We start from the raw sequence: 15,954 nt of genomic DNA, 5'->3' as shown, positions 1-15,954 counted from the left end.
TCGTGTGGTGGCTACCGGTGGCCCTCGGGGGCCACAGCCAAGGCCAGGGCTACCTTGCAATTGGGAACCAGACAAGGATGAGTTCCTGCTTCGAGTCTGCTCAAAAATATCCACTGCTCAAAGAAAAGGAAACCCGTAGCATTTAAGCCTGTAGAAATGGCATCACTAGTAGACTGGGCAGTAGTCCTGACCAGATGTCTTTGAATCATGGAATCATTATGGTTGGAAAAGAACTTTAAGCTCATGGAATCCAACCCTTCCTCACCCTGCCAAGCCCACCACTAACCCATGGCCCTCAGCACCTCAGCTCCACGGCTTTGCAATAGCTCCAGGGATGGGCACTCCCCCACCTCCCTGGGGGAGCTCCAATCTAAACCTTCCCTGGTAGAACTTGAGCAAACTTCTTATCCTATCACTTGGGAGAAGAGATCGACTCCCACCTCACTACAGCCTCTTGTCAGGTAGTTGCAGAGAGTGCAGTCTCCTCTTCTCCAGTTTGAGCACCCCCAGCTCCCTCAGCTGCTCCCCATCACACTTGTGCTCCAGCCCCTTCCCCAGCTCTGCTGCCTGGCTCTGGACACGCTCCAGCCCCTCAGTGTCCCTCTGGCAGTGAGGGGCCCAACCCTGAACACAGCACTCGAGCTGCAGCCTCACCAGGGCCCAGCACAGGGGGACAATCCCTGCCCTGGGCCTGCTGCCACACCAGTGCTGATCCAGGCCAGGATGCCCTTGGCCTTCTTGGCCACCTGGGCACACTGCTGCCTCCTGTTCAGCCACTGTCAGTTAACACCCCCAGGCCCTTTCCCTCCAGCAGCTTTCCAGCCCCTCTGCCCCAGCCTGGAGCGGTGCCTGGGGTTGGTGTGGCCCAAGGGCAGGACCCAGCCCTTGGCCTTGTTGAACCTCGTCCCATTGCCCTCAGCCCATGGCTCCAGCCTGGCCAGGGCACAACACATGATGTCTTGTCACACAGTCTCTTGCTTCTCACTCACCTAATCAATCAGTGGAAGAAGAACTAGAGAGACTGAAAAAATCTCAAATGTGTCACACAAGACAGCTGCCCTTCTCCAGCTGACCACCAGCAACAGATTTTGCTCTTCCACCTCTTTTTAACATTGTCACCTGGAAATCAGATGAGATCTGCCAGTGTTTAGTCTGCAAAAACTAATCAAAACTCTGTAGAACTGATGATCTACCAAAACTGGCCAGCTGAAATCTGAGTATCTAGATCTCATGCAGGTCCTCATGCCCCTCTCCTCTGCCCTGGTGAGGCCTCATCTGGAGTCCTGTGTCCAGTTGTGGGCTCCCCAGCTCAAGAGAGACAGGGAACTGCTGGAGAGAGACCAGCACAGGACTACCAAGATAGTCAGAGAACTGGAGCATCTCCCTTATGAGGAAAGACTGCAGGACCTGGGACTGTTCCACCTGGAGAAGAGGAGACTGAGATGGGGATCTCATCAGCACAAGTATTTAAATGGTGTGTGCTAAGAAGACAGAGTGGTACTTTTTTTCTGTAGTCTCCAGTGACAGGACAAGGGGTAATGGACACAAGCTAGAACATAAAAAGTTCCACTGGAACTCAAGGAGAAACTTGTTTGGTGCTGAGGTCAGGGAGCCCTGGCACAGGCTGCCCAGGGAAGGTGTGGGGTCTCCTCCTCTGGAGTTTTTCAAACCCACCTGGACATGTTCCTGTGCCCCCTGATGGAGGGGAACCTGCTTTAGCAGGGGATTGGGCTGGATGAGCTCTGGAGTACTTTCCAACCCTCACCATTCTGTCCAGTAAGGTTTGTGAAGGATTCATATTCTGGCATGACTGCTGTACTGGAAGTTTATGAATGACCTGCACATATTATAGTTTGCTGTGCTCAAAGTCTGCTTGAAATGGTCCCTTAACTGTCACCTTCCTGACAGTGTGACTCTTTGGTAGGAAGCAGTGCCTGTGTCTTCTGGATGGCCCAGTGCCTCGATTATCATCTGGTAACCAGGGTGATGTTGTAATTCATGCCAACTGTGTGGCCTGGCTGTTGCTGTTACCTGGAGAGCTCCTGTGTACCTCCAGCTCTGCTACTCCTTTGTTTCCGCATCCAGTATCTCACCAGTGATGATCTCTCTCTGCCTGTCAGATTGCCTGCTGTGGCTGGAGTGGGGCAAAGGACTGGGAAAGCAATGAGATCCTTATCAACCAAAGCATGACTGCCTATCCCTGCTCCTGCTCCAATAGCTCTGAGGACCTTCAGATGGATAGTGGTTTCTGTAATCTGGATGGCCCCTTCAACGACAACGTGACGTACGCGGACTGGCCTGTTCATGAGCAGGTGAGTGGGTTTGTCTGGGTCCCCTGAACCTTACTGACCTTTCCTTGTCTTTGTTCCTCTGGGGATTGCTTAGAGTACTTTTTTTCATGTTGTGGTGGTTTAGCCCTGGCTTGGTGCCAGTTGCCCACCAATCCCTCTCTTAAACCAGACAAGAGAGAGAGAATGTAACCAGAGGTTCATGAGTAGAGATAAGGGCAGGGAGATCACTCAGCAGTTACCATCATGGGCCAAACAGACTCAACTTGGGGAGAAAAGGTTTGATTTATTAATGGACAATCAAAACAGAACAGGGAGATGAGAAATAAAACCAAATCTTGAAACACTTACCTCCAGCCCTCTGTTCTTCCCAAGTGTCTACTTCCCTCCCAGCAGCGCAGGGCATGGGGCTTGCGGTCAGTTCATTACAGATGGATTTTGCTGCTGCTTCCTCTCAGGGGGAGGCCTCCTCACACTTCTCACTGCTACAGTGTGGGGTCCCTCCCACAGGAAATAGTCCTCTATGAACTTCTCCAATATGAGTCCTTCCCATGGGATGCAGCTCTTCACAAACTGCCCCAACATGGGTCTCGCCCTTGGGAAGAATGATCCTTCTGTTACTGCTCCAATGTGAGTCCCTCACAGGGTCACAAATGCTGACAGCAAACCTGCTCCAGTATGGGGTCCTCTGTCCACAGACTCCCAGGTCCTGCCAGGAGCCTGCTCCATTGTGGGCTTCTCACCAGGTCACAGCCTTCCTCAGGATCTGGTGTGGGGTCCTCCATAGGCTGCGAGTGGATCTCTGCTTCCCTGTGGCCTCCATGGGCTGCAGGGGCACAGCTGCCCCACCATGGGCTGCACCACAGGTCACAGGGGAGTCGCTGCTCCATTGCCTGGGCACCTCCTCCCCCTCCTTCTCCACTGACCGTGGTGTCTGCAGAGATATTTTCACATTCTCACTCCCTTTTGCTGCTGCAGTTCAGCACCTGGATAGCAACTTCTTCTCATAAAGGCGTTACCTTAGTCACTAACTGGCCAGTCCTTGGGCAGTGGTGGGTCCATCTGGCATTAGCCCTGTCAGCTACAAGGGAAACTTCAGGCACATCTTTGTTTAAGCAAGCCACCCCTGTAGCTCTCCACTAACAAAACCTGCCCACATAAACCCACTGCATATATGGGTATTGCTTGAAGTACCTGTGGAGACTGGGCAAGGGAGGACAGAGATCCTGCCCTTTGCTGCTGAAGCTACTGTGATGTAGCATGTAACTGAGATTATCTCAAGACTGAAAATTCTTAACACACAGAGATTCTTGAGTTTGTGCTTCTTTCCCTTGTGACCGTGTTTTCTCCGTAGGGCTGCATGGATGGTGTAGAGAAGTGGTTGAAGGACAACCTTGGTGTGATTCTGGGGGTCTGCACAGGTGTTGCTGTTATAGAGGTAAGCCATTCCCTGGCATGAACCTATACTGTCTTACTCTTTTAAAGGCAAAGCTACTTTTTTTTCATGTGGTAGACCTCTGGTTTAATGGCAGTACAGTTCAAGCTCTTGGTTGTGACTCCCTGGAGCTTTGAGCTTCCAGATTAAAGAGTGAACAACACTCTGTGTCCTCGTCGTTCCTGCTGCCATGGCTGACCCTTGGCAATTCCCTCCACACATAACCAGGAAGGATGAGACAAGCAACAGCCCACAAGTGAGATCCCACTTCCTGCCTTAAAAAAGCCCATGAGAGAGATTCCAGATGAAGGTACATTGGGCACATCCTTTTGCAGCAAAATATTTCTGTCATCCTAATTTATTGCATTTTTTATTGCATTTTCCTTGCATTAGGGACCAACTGTGATTGCCTGTGTGGTGTCATTAAGAGGAGATAACTGGTGCTTTTCCCTGTGTCCTCCTGTCTTCTCACCTTACCTGTCTGGTTGCTGATTTTGTTCCCATTCTTTGTTAATGATTCCAGCTGCTGGGGGTGATACTGTCGATTTCGCTCTGCAAGAGCATACACAGTGAAGACTACACCAAAGTGCCCAAGTCTTGAGTTGGATGACTCCAGAGCTACAGCACCACAGAGAAAGGAGCAAACAGAACATTCCTGCCTCGTACCCAGACTGTCCAACCATTGACCATAGTTCCTGTGACATCCCATTCCTGATACCACTGTGCTAAGAACTGTTAGAGCTGCAATACAGCCTGATCTTCTGGCAGAAGACACCCGTCTTAGCAGTAAAGCTTGCTAGCTTTTGTAGCACAAAGTCTATTCTCTGATGTGTTCTGGTTTGTAAGATTCTTGTTCAGTTACAGATGCCAATGTAAGAAGGAGCCCATGCTGGGTTTCCCTTTTTGTTTTTTGTTCTTTTTTGTCTGTTTTTAGCAACATCTTCCTACTGGAAGAAATGCATGTACAGATACAAAAGTCTAGAGGATGAATATTTCTGTAATAAAGACTTTGCTAAAAAAAAAAATAGATCTTTACCTACAAATTGTGTGTTGCAGGGGTTTCCCTTTGCTGCTTCTCCACCCCTTTGTGCTTTCCATGCAAATCACTGGCACCTCGTTTGTTCAGAGTAGCAGAGGGCCTGCCCAAAGCTGTTCTGAGGCCTGTGTGAGATCTGCAGGAGCTGTGAGGGTACTGCTAGGCAGAGGGGAGTGCCAATTTTCCTAGGCTGTACTCTAAAGTTTGCCTTGTTTGATGAAGTGTTCCTGTTGTAGGGTGAACTGAGCGAGTGGTAGTTCCTATGAATTACCTGCTATCTCCTGAGCTCAGTGATCTCTGCATTTGGAGATGTAAGATCTGTGTCATCTATACTCTATGAAATCATAGGCCTTGGGGACTAACAATGACAGACTATAAACTTGCTGCTATGCCTACAGTGCATAGCTTTATCATTTTTTTTTCCTCTTCCTACTTACCTTTAGTAAGATCTCGTGGCCCCTGCCCTGCTCCTGCAAGAAGGAAGAGAGCTGAAGTAGCCATTTCTGTAGGCTGTGCCAGTACACGCTGAGTCTGACTGTTTGAAAAGCTCATGAGAAGCAGACACAGCAACTCTATGAATCTTCTCGCTTCCCTCAGCTAAGCAGTTGAGAAGTGGATGTGACCTTCAGGTCCTGCTCCATGGTGGTGGTTCTGCCCATGTAAAATGACTCTCCTTAGAAGGACATACCTGCTGGTTCTGCATCAGCTGGATTTGGAGCTGGAAGGAGAAAGGAAGCAAGGTGAGGACTGCTGCTTGTCCCCAGCTGCCCGACTTGCCTGTGGCCGCTGGAGGGAGGTGTTCCACCGAGAAACACGCAGCTCGGGTGCTGCGCTATCAGCAGCATCGCCTGGTCCCCGGGGAGCCAGACGATGACACTGACAGCTTCCTTCTGCTTCTCGTTACTCCTGGCAGCAGGAGAGCTAAAATAACTTGTAATTACAAATGTATTCTCATCATAAACCATTTGTGATGCACGCTTGGCGTTCTTGGGGGTAATTTTCCCTTCCATTTCTTGGAGCAGCACACAACTGGATGTTTTGTTGCATCTCTTCTGCTGTGTGTATGATTTGTGCTTGTTTCTTGGGTTTCTGCCCTACCTAACTCTGGAACTTGAAGGTAGCACAAGGTGCTTCTCATGCTACTTCTTTCCTTATCCCTGTCTTTTCCAAGTTATTCAGTTCTTTTGTGTGGTTGGGCTGAGGTGAAGGATGGGGAATTTGATGCTTTATAAACCTGATCTGAGAAAGGATTCCAGGAAGAAAACCCTCAGACCTTCAGAGAGTAAGAAACTTGCTGCTGTGCCTTAGGCCAGGCTTCTAGCTCATCTCCAGAGGCAAAGGTTTGCTGCTGGAACCAGCACTCAGACTTTGTGGGAGCTGCAGTGTTTGTCTAGCAAAACCCACAGCAGCAGCCTCTGCAGTAGCTCAGCACATGGAAGCAGTTTGTGCATAACAAATAAGCTGCTGGAGCTATCCCAGGCCAGTAATTAATATTGCAAGAGTACAGCAGTGACCTCCCCCTGGCATCCAGCAAGGCATCCCCGCCCCCCCCCCTCCCCAAGTAATGAACTGGGGACAGTCCCCATTCTGTGTGCTCAGGAGGAGCTCAAGCACTGTAATTCTTCCCATGAGATAGTGTTTTTTCTCCTTCTGGAAAGGGAAGAGAATCATAGAATCATTGTGTTTGGAAAAGAACTTTAAGCTCCTGGAATCCAACCCTCCCCTCACCCTGCCAAGCCCACCCATGGCCCTCAGCACCTCAGCTCCATGGCTTTGCAATAGCTCCAGGGATGGGCACTCCCCCACCTCCCTGGGCAGCCTGGCACAGGGGCTGACAATCCTCTCAGGGAAAAAGTTCTTCCTCGGCTCCAATCTAAACCTCCCCTGTGGAACTTGAGGCTGTTTCCTATTGTCCTGTCACTCATTACTGGAGAAAAGAGGCTGACCTCTACCTCACTACAACCTCCTGTTGGGGAGTTGTAGAGTTATCATGTGTTCTCTCAGCCTCCTCCAGCCTGAAAACTCCTCATCACACTTGTGCTCCAGCCCCTTCCCCAGCTCTGGACACGCTCCAGCCCCTCAGTGTCCCTCTGGCAGTGAGGGGCCCAACACTGAACACAGCACTTGAGCTGCAGCCTCACCAGGGCTCAGCACAGGGGGACAATCCCTGCCCTGGACCTGCTGCCACACCAGTGCTGATCCAGGCCAGGATGCCCTTGGCCTTCTTGGCCACCTGGGCACACTGCTGCCTCCTGTTCAGCCACTGTCAGTTAACACCCCCAGACCCTTTCCCTCCAACAGCTTTCCAGCCCCTCTGCCCCAGCCTGGAGCGGTGCCTGAGGTTGGTGTGGCCCAAGGGCAGGACCCGGCCCTTGGCCTTGTTGAACCCCATCCTATTGCCCTCAGCCCATGGCTCCAGCCTGCCCAGGGCCCTCTGAAGAGCCTTCCTGCCCTCAAGCAGATCTATGCTCCTGCTTAGCTTGGTGTCATCTGCAAACTGACTGAGAGTGCACTTGATTCCTTCATCCACATCATTGATAGAGATGTTAAACAAAACAGAGAGGAAATGCATTAGAGTGAGTGGGTTTGGTAAGCCCATGGGTCACAATGCATCTTGGTTTTGGGGATGGTTTCTGTATGGCACATGCTTAAATGTGACGTGCCAGCCATTCTTTTCTCTATCTCTCCAACATGAGGTGGTGTGGCTTTGCCCAGGAATTGAGACTGAAGCGGGTAGGTTTCAGAAAAGGCCTGATTTTTGGCTGCTGAAGGACAGACTACAAGTGGTGGTAACTTGGCTGGGGAAAATGAGGAACAGCAGCTACAGGGGCTCAGGGCCCAAAAGCCCGAGGACCCTGCAACTCACAAATGCATTTCCATAGCGAGTTACTGGCACTTAATGCCATAAATGGAGAACATACCCTCAATTATTCATGGTCTGGCTCTAACCCATTAGCCCCTGAGAGTCTTGGCTCTAACCTTGGCCTTTTATTACAAAGAACAAACCTCAGTTAGCAGCCAGGATTTCTGAATGACGTCTTAAGCCAGGTTGACTCTAAAAACTTGTCAGTTATGAAATCTAACTTACAAAATCTACTAAGATGGAAGTCTTCAAACATGTGTGAGCTGGCAAAAAGACTATGCTATTAGTAAACTAAAGCTATTAGTAAAATGTTGCTAGTAAAGCTACTAAGTGTACTTTGGCCATTAAAAACATTTTCAAGCAGGCACGTGCTGGTGGAGAGCATGCAATGTCTTGCCTTGTGGCAAGAACCTCTTCTGGCAAACATGAAATTACCTTCTAAGTGGGTTGTGTAACCCTAACCATACATTCTTGCTTCTAGTTATGAATTCTCTGGTTTCTCCCTTCTAAGCTCCTACTAATATAGCTGGCTGAGGGGTATTGTATGCTGTTTGACTTTTGCAGGGAGGGATTAGAGGAATATTGGTTGTTCTGCATTTGAAGAAAAGGTATTCTCTGTTCTCCAGGCAAAACTATTACCTACATTTAAAATAGAGGTTTAAGAGAGGGCTAAGGATCCCACTGTTATGTGGATGCTCCAAGAGACGTGGAAACTGAGGGAAAAACCTGCTTTAGCCCCCAAAGATGATATTTGCACACATTTGAATTGAATTTTTCTCTGATGTTGTCTTTCTTTTACCTCTCTCACAAACAAGCAGCATCATGGGGGGACTTTTCTGTCCACAACAATCCAGAGGCTGATCTAAATATATATATAAATATATATATATATAAATAACTCTAACAAGCCCCATCTCTAGGTAACTAGAGAGCATTTCTCTTCCCCTCCTTTAGGCTCCCATTCCTTCACAATGTTGCTTTGAGCGATGGCAGCAGCTCAGGGGATATCTTGATATTGCTCTTTGTTCTGAGTGTCCATCAGGTTACAAACTCCTGGGTTACACCTATGTGAGACCATCATGCTGCCGCTCCAGACCTGCAGCAGATCTAGACCTCCCCCAAGACCCCAGATCCTCACTGTATCACCGGAGTGGCAGACCTTGTACATTGTGTGACTCTTGCTGGTGTTACCTCCTCTTCATAACCTTAAGCCTTCTCCATGTTGTTTCTTCTTGTCTAAGCAATTTCCCTGGAAGTTCTTGGTCCACGGTTCTTTCTGGATCTGGAGTTATTCACGTAACTAACTCTAAGAGAGCAATGGTTATGACAGTGCTGGAGATCAGAGGAATGTGTGTCAGACTTTCTTCTTTTTGTGTTCCTTAAAGACTGGACATATGGAAGTTCTTCAGAGACAGCAAGAATCCCAGAGCATGTGATCATCTGAATGGCTTACCCAGCATGCTTCCTGGGTAGTTTGTACGTAGCACTTCTGGAAACTATTTAGGAGTTTACTAGAGTGGAAATGTGAGGTCCTGTCAAGACCATGTTACAGTACAAGCATGTGCTTTGGGCTCTGAACTTGCAAAATGATGTCAGAGCAGTATAACTCATGCAGTGGTGTCTGCAGACAGCCTGGAACAATAACCCAGCAGAGAGCAGACCTTTAATTTTGGCAGAGGTTGTTTCACAGTGCTCTTTATGTATTTGAAAAGAACTTGTCCTTTTAATACCATGTTGAAATTAACTCTGGCTAGCACCGGTTAGGGATTCTTTTGGCAAAACAGTTTTTTTCCCTAAAGAGTGCAGGCTCCTATAAAACAAAGTGGATTTTGTTTATGGGATTTTAAAGTCTGTTTAAAGAGAACTGAAAATAGATAGTTAGATAACTTCTGATGAAGAGCATTCTGCTTTCTTAGTGGTTGTCTCATAGTAAACATTACATAAAGGACCTGGAATTGGACAAAATAGGATTATAAAACCATATTCTAAATATGTGACCTAACAACTGCTGAGGTGGGATTGACTGAGGAGGTGAGTAGATCTCTTTTCCATGTGAATAGTCAAGAGTGTTGGCTGCATCTGAAAGAAAGAAGTAGTTTGTTTTACTTTTAAGATCTGGAGGCTGAAGAAAAAATGGGATGGGGAGCAGCATGGAACAGGCACTAAAATAAACTACCCAGGACACCAGTGTTGCCCCTAGGCTGGGTGGAGTTAGACTGGGGGGGGCTGCAAGAAAAGGTGTCTGTAACACGTGTGCCAAACAGGTCCACTCTGACACAGCAGTTAAAATCACAGAACCATTTAGGTTGGAAAAGACTCTTAAGATCATTGAGCTCAGTCTTTAACCCAGCACTGCCATGGCCACCACTAACCCATGTCCCTCAGTATTACAAGCTACATGGCTATGGAATCCCTTCAGGGATGGGGACTCCACCACTTCCCTGGGCATCCTGGGCCAGAGTCTAACAACCCTTCTGGTGAGGACATTTTTCATAATATCCAATCTAAACCTCCCCTGGTGCTACTTGAGGCCGTTTTTCCTCTTGTCCTGTTGCTTGTTACTTAGGAAAAAGACACATTTTGGAGGGTTCCTCTAGGCCCCTATAGGCAATTCAGAGCTGCAGGACTCAGCAGGCTTAAGTCTGGCAGAGCAGAAGTGAGGTGGGCTCCACGTGGCATATGAGAGAAGTTGCCTGGAGAAATCAGTAGCCTCTCTTTCCTTAAAAATAAAACTCAGCAAACTGGGAACAGTTCTGTAGGACATTTACTTCAGTGACTGTGTGGTGGGTGCATGGCTTATTTCAGGTTACTGCTCGGTGCAAAGCTAAGGTGCCTCTTTGTGTGCTCTGAGGCTGGGGAGAGATGGATGGGGACACTGAAATGCTGCTGCTGACATTGTGTATGTTGAAAGCGGGACAGGACAAGATCACAGGGAGAAAAAAGTCCATGAAGGGCTGTTAAATAAACAAAGGCAGATGCAACTTCTGCTTGGGGAAGTTATTAATACTATACACTGTGTAGGTGGTGCATGGAGTTTAGAAGAAAGCACTGCTAAGGTTTTTAAACCATGGAAATAGCTGGGAAATCCCAGGCCAAAGTAAAATCCTAACCTGATGTGAAATCCCACCTGAGGTAATCTCAGCTGCCTGTGGCACTATTTATCCAAGTGCCACGTGTTGTTCCTACTGCAAACATTCAATGGGATGTTTGCTCGGCTGAGGAAGGCGAGAGGAAAGGGAATGCCATGGTGTAATCCAACCTACAAGAGGTGATGCTTCGATATTACAGTGGAAATTTAAATGCATAAAAATCATAGCTGCCAGCTGCTGATGCTTTGGGCTTTTTGTGAGTTCTTTTGTGGGTCTTTTGGGTTGTTGTTTTTTTTTCCCAAGCCCCTAGAAGTAACTTCTCCAAGCAGTGTGTAAAATTATTAAATGGTAGGAGTGTTGTGAGCTAACAACATGACTGTACTTCACTGACTCTGAAAAGCGACATCCTTATCTGTCTGATGTACTGATGATGGTATCTCATGGATACAGGTTTGTAGGGTTTGGTTTCCTTTTTTTTTGTTTTATTTTGGGGTTTTTTGTCTTGTTTTCAAGTGGAAATGCAGCAGTGCCATGTCAGTACGAGCCTGTGTAAGTGAAGTAGTGTGGAAGCCAGGCTGGGGCAGCATGGAAGCTTATGGAGGGTGAGGGCAGCAGAGTGAGGGGATGGCCTGGGACAGATGAGGCAGTGAGGGGAACAAGGTGAGGGGATGGCCTGGGACAGATGAGGCAGTGGGGGGAACAAGGTGAGGGGATGGCCTGGGACAGATGAAGCAGTGAGGGGAACAGGGTGAGGGGATGGCCTGGGACAGATGAGGCAGTGAGGGGAACAGGGTGAGGGGATGGCCTGGGACAGATGAGGCAGTGAAGGGAACAGGGTGAGGGGATGACTTGGGACAGATGAAGCAGTGAGGGGAACAGGGTGAGGGGATGGCCTGGGACAGATGAAGCAGTGAGGGGAACCAGGTGAGGGGATGGCCTGGGACAGATGAAGCAGTGAGGGGAACCAGGTGAGGGGATGGCCTGGGACAGATGAAGCATTGAGGGGAACAGGGTGAGGGGATGGCCTGGGACAGATGAAGCATTGAGGGGAACAGGGTGAGGGGATGGCCTGGGACAGATGAAGCAGTGAGGGGAACAGGTGCCAAGGCCTCAGGTACCATGGAGGTGGCAGGAGTAGGGCGCAGGGGCAGGTCCCTCCTACAAGGGAGATGTGCTTGGGGGAGCCTCAGGACTGGCCACCCCAAGAGAGCTGCTGCCCTGAGGAGCCAGCCAGTATGGCTGCTGATTAGGCTGCTTGGCTGAGGATATACTCAGCTGCAGTCTGGCCATGAAGGGCAGCAGGACCAGATGCAGTTGGCCCTGGAGGGAACATAGGAGGCAGATCTCTCAGGAAGAGCTGTTTTGGGAACTGTTTTGGGCCTCTGTATTCCAACTGTTGAGGGTTTGCCATGTCATCTCTCACTAGGAGCATGACTTCCATGCCTGAGCAGGAGCATTCCCGTGTATGGCTGCAGTTGTGCAAGTAGTCAGCAGGGAATGCAGAAAACACACAGTAACTTTATCCTGAAGTGATGCTACTGCCTTTCCCATTCCTTTCAGGATCAGTTTTAAACCAATTGTTTATAAAACAATCTACTAGGTTGCCAGAGTTGCCTTTTGAGTACTTCCAAGTATTGGCAGCCTGTCTATTGCTTTATACAAACTCACCACAGATGTTATGAAAAAAATCTTCTGCCTCCTGTAACATCCCGAGTTGAATGTTCTTTCTCATGCTTGCTGGTTCTTCCTGAAGCCCTCAGCATCTCCTGCTTTGGCTAGTAAAGTACCAAAACTTGATGAGAAAGTTTAGCTATGCATTGCAGGCTTTAGGTTGCAGCAAATCCCCTTGCACTGGTGGGCTGTGGGCAGAAGTGGGAAGGTGTCCTAACAGGGACTAAGGCTTCAGAGAAGAGGTGTCTGGGATTTTAGAGCCCTCTCTTGTTTTCTTTTAGGTTTCCCTCAATATCTCTCAGTGGTCATTAAGAGGAACATGCACTTTGTTAGAGTGGTGAAGAAAATGGTTACACCAGCTATAATGTGATGAGAAGATGCAGAAAGCACACCACTTCTCAGATGGCTATCATAAAGTTGGCAATTTCGTGCCTGGCTATAGGGAAAGGTAATTAGCTCAAGGCTGCCTCTCATCTGAGCAAGGCAACAACAGGATTACATTGTCTTCCAATTAGGCAACAGTTTTGCCTGACATAAAATGAGATGTCTGGCGATTCTCATAATTGCATAGAGCTATTTAATTTTTAGCACAGCTAGATTGTCTCACTAATATGGTAATGAAATCTTCTCTCCTCTTGAATTCATTGTAAGCCATGCTGAAGACTCCTGTGCAAAGAGGAGGTTAAGGCAGAAGTAGAGGAGGAAGCAGTCCCTTCATCTTGGTAGGAAAGAGTAATCTGCTGGCTCCTGCCTAATGGTGAAATCTCTAGGATAACAGCTTTATTCTTCTGAACTACGAGAACTTCTTCTCATGTGCTGCTCCTAGTGCCATCAGGACCTTGCAAGAACTTTGCAGTAGTGCCAGCAGTTCTGTGCCATGTCAAAGCAATCCTCATCTCTCCTTAATACACCAATTATGCACCTGCCTGTCCTCCTGCATGTGTGGTTATGCTGGAATTCAGCACTGAAACTAGCTAACTCGTGTTTGCAGGGAGACAGCTACAGCTGAGGATGTAATTGGTTTATAATATGCAGAGATGTTTCACATGAGGGTAAGAGCCCAGGACCAGAAGGGTTGGGAGTGTGGCATGTTTCTGGATCCTGAAAGGCCTGTAGGGCTTAGGGCTGCTGTTGCCAAATTCCATTGGTAAAGCAAAGCCTGCCTCACTGGAAAGAAAAGATTAGGATTAGGATGCAGGCAAAGACAAATGAAAGCTTGTTAAAACCATAAAGTTCACCTCTTTATAATGGGCTGTCTGGTGACAGAAGCAGAGAATGCCTTGATAATCTGGTTGGGGGGTGAGGGGGAGTTTATTTCATGGAATTTCTCTCATGAAATAGGGGAGTTTATTTCATGGAATCATCATAGAATGGTTTGGGTTGGAAGGGGCTTTTGAAGGTCACCTAGTCCAACTCCCTTGCAATGGGCAGGGACATCTTCAGCTATCTCAGGCTGCTTACAGCCCTGTCCACTGAATATTCTCAGGGATGAGGCATCCACATATCCAACATATGCCAGTGCTTCACCACCCTCCTCATAACAAAAATTTCTTCCTTATATCAAGTCTGTATCTACTCTCCTTTAATTCAAAACCATTATCCCTTGTCTTATTGCAGCAGGCCCCACTAAAAAACCCATCCCCACCTTTTTTATAAGCCTTGTGCCATGAAGTCTTCTAAGCCTGCTGCTGTGAGATATGCTGAGGGGAGCAGTCTGGAGGGCTATGCCAGCTTCAGGGCTATCCATAATTTAGTCAGGAAGTGTTTGAAGTGCACAATGTACGGAAATGTGTGTGAAAAGTGTGGATGTAAAGTCTAAGAGCCTTTGTTTTGGAGGGGGGAATGGATAGTTACAAGTACAGGGAGGGTTGGAGGAAGAAACTCTGAAGCTGGAGTTTTCCCAGTCCTCAGGAATGGATGAAGGCTGGTGTTGATAGGATTCTTTGGCTTCAGTGACATCCTGTTCATGGGAATGCAATGAGAGATGAGTTCAGAAGGAAGGATGAGCAGCTATGAGAGGAGGCTCTAGTGTAGGAAAACTTCTGGCACTGGAAATTCTTATTAATATATGGCTAAATTTCAGGTTATATCTGGGATGGGTAGATTTAAGAATACCCTTTGGTGCTGAATTCTAAGGAACTGTAGCACTGGAAAAAGAAACACCATTTTATTTTGAGGTGAAATGGGTGAAGATTGGCTTAGGTTTAGGCAGTAAATACAAACCATTCTGGTGCTGGCTGGGTACAAGGTCCAGAACAACCTTTGGCTGTGATCTCAGCAGCCGTGGCACAGCAATGCTTCAGGACTGTGCCCAGAATAAACAGCAGCTTTGTTCAGCCAGTGCTTTGTCACTCTTTCAGGGGAGGCAATAGGTCAGCCTGATTCCTTCCTAGGCCCTGGCTCTGTCACAGCATGGTGTCAGTGAGGTGATGGGAGGCTATAGGACCCTGCAGAATGGAGTTCTTTAAACAACCCTTGGAAGTCTCTTAGTATGTAAAAACTCCTTGTATCCCCCTCCTTTTTCTTGCATACCCTGACACTACACTGGAACTGCTGAGACTCTGTGTCTTCTCAATAGCACCTTTGAGTGCTGTCATTGTCTTGGTCTACTTCTGCAGCTCCTGAGGGCATAATAAGAACTGACCATGGACTGTACTTGTTTTGCAAAAGCAAAGCCTAACCCCAGCTTTACCTCCAGCATTCAAGATAACTAAAGACAACTAAAGAACAAGCCCAGGAGCAACTAGCTGCAACACTTCCTGCCCACTTGTGCAAATTTCTGGGGTTCATCAGCAAAAGGAACTCTAAGTTACTTCCTATCCATAATCCTAACTTTAATTGAAGGCTGCAGAGGCACTATGTCCCTGAAAATAATCAGAGCTTGGAGGAGCCTTCTGGCATGCAGGCACAGCTTACACTTGGAAACCTACATGCAGGACACAGACTGATGCTTGTATTTTGGAAAAAGAAGCATAAATCCAATCTGAACCCTGGAGTTAATTTAGCACTGAAACAGGCCTCCCTGCAAGCTCAGTCGGAGTCAACAGGTCTTTGCCACACCAGCCTCGTTCTGTCTGCAAGCCTTCTGGTACTGCAGTAAAAGCTGTTGATTATTGGCTTCTAATTCTAGTCTGAACTGCAGTCTGGTGAAGCCGAATGATCTCAGAGCAGTGGCAGCTCCTGAGATGCTACTGATGTCTCCTCTTTGGGACGTGTCTGTGAAGGCAGCTCAGTGTTGAGTAATTTTATTCCTGCCTCTGGCCTTTAGTGAGAGCACAGAGTCATAAGGTTACTTTGAAGTAACCTTCCACAGGCAACGGGACCCTAAACAGAATTGCTTGATGTCTTTTCCCCAGGGCAAAGGCCAGGATTTGAGCTGGGGTTATGATTCTTTGTTCTGTTCTGCTGTGCCATGCCTACATGGCAAGAATAAGTGATGTCAGGACAGCTTGAGGTGAGGTGACAGTTGGGTAGCAGTCAGGAGAGATGGGGACTAGAAGGGTTTTGCTGATCAGTTCAGGGTTTCTAGTATGAAGAGAGAGGCTGGTGAAGGTTTTGGCAAATGCATGAGG

The 15,954-nt window shown here is 48.0% G+C and overlaps 1 protein-coding gene across 1 annotated transcript in view; it reads left to right on the top strand.

Moving 5' to 3' along the window:
- The window catches only part of CD82 (CD82 molecule), a 42,169-nt gene extending 37,419 nt beyond the window's left edge, over positions 1–4,750 (top strand). Inside the window, exons 7-9 of the mRNA XM_061998208.1 lie at positions 2,121–2,312; positions 3,643–3,726; positions 4,247–4,750. Of these exons, the coding sequence (XP_061854192.1) occupies positions 2,121–2,312; positions 3,643–3,726; positions 4,247–4,324 (354 nt within the window). The 3' untranslated portion in view covers positions 4,325–4,750. The remainder of the gene's footprint in view (positions 1–2,120; positions 2,313–3,642; positions 3,727–4,246) is intronic.
- Positions 4,751–15,954: the final 11,204 nt, after the last annotated feature.

Source organism: Colius striatus, chromosome 6, assembly GCF_028858725.1.
Source record: "Colius striatus isolate bColStr4 chromosome 6, bColStr4.1.hap1, whole genome shotgun sequence".
Classification (NCBI taxonomy): domain Eukaryota; kingdom Metazoa; phylum Chordata; class Aves; order Coliiformes; family Coliidae; genus Colius; species Colius striatus.
Note: the sequence above shows the minus strand (reverse complement) of the source record. Positions and strands in the feature narration are given on the sequence as shown.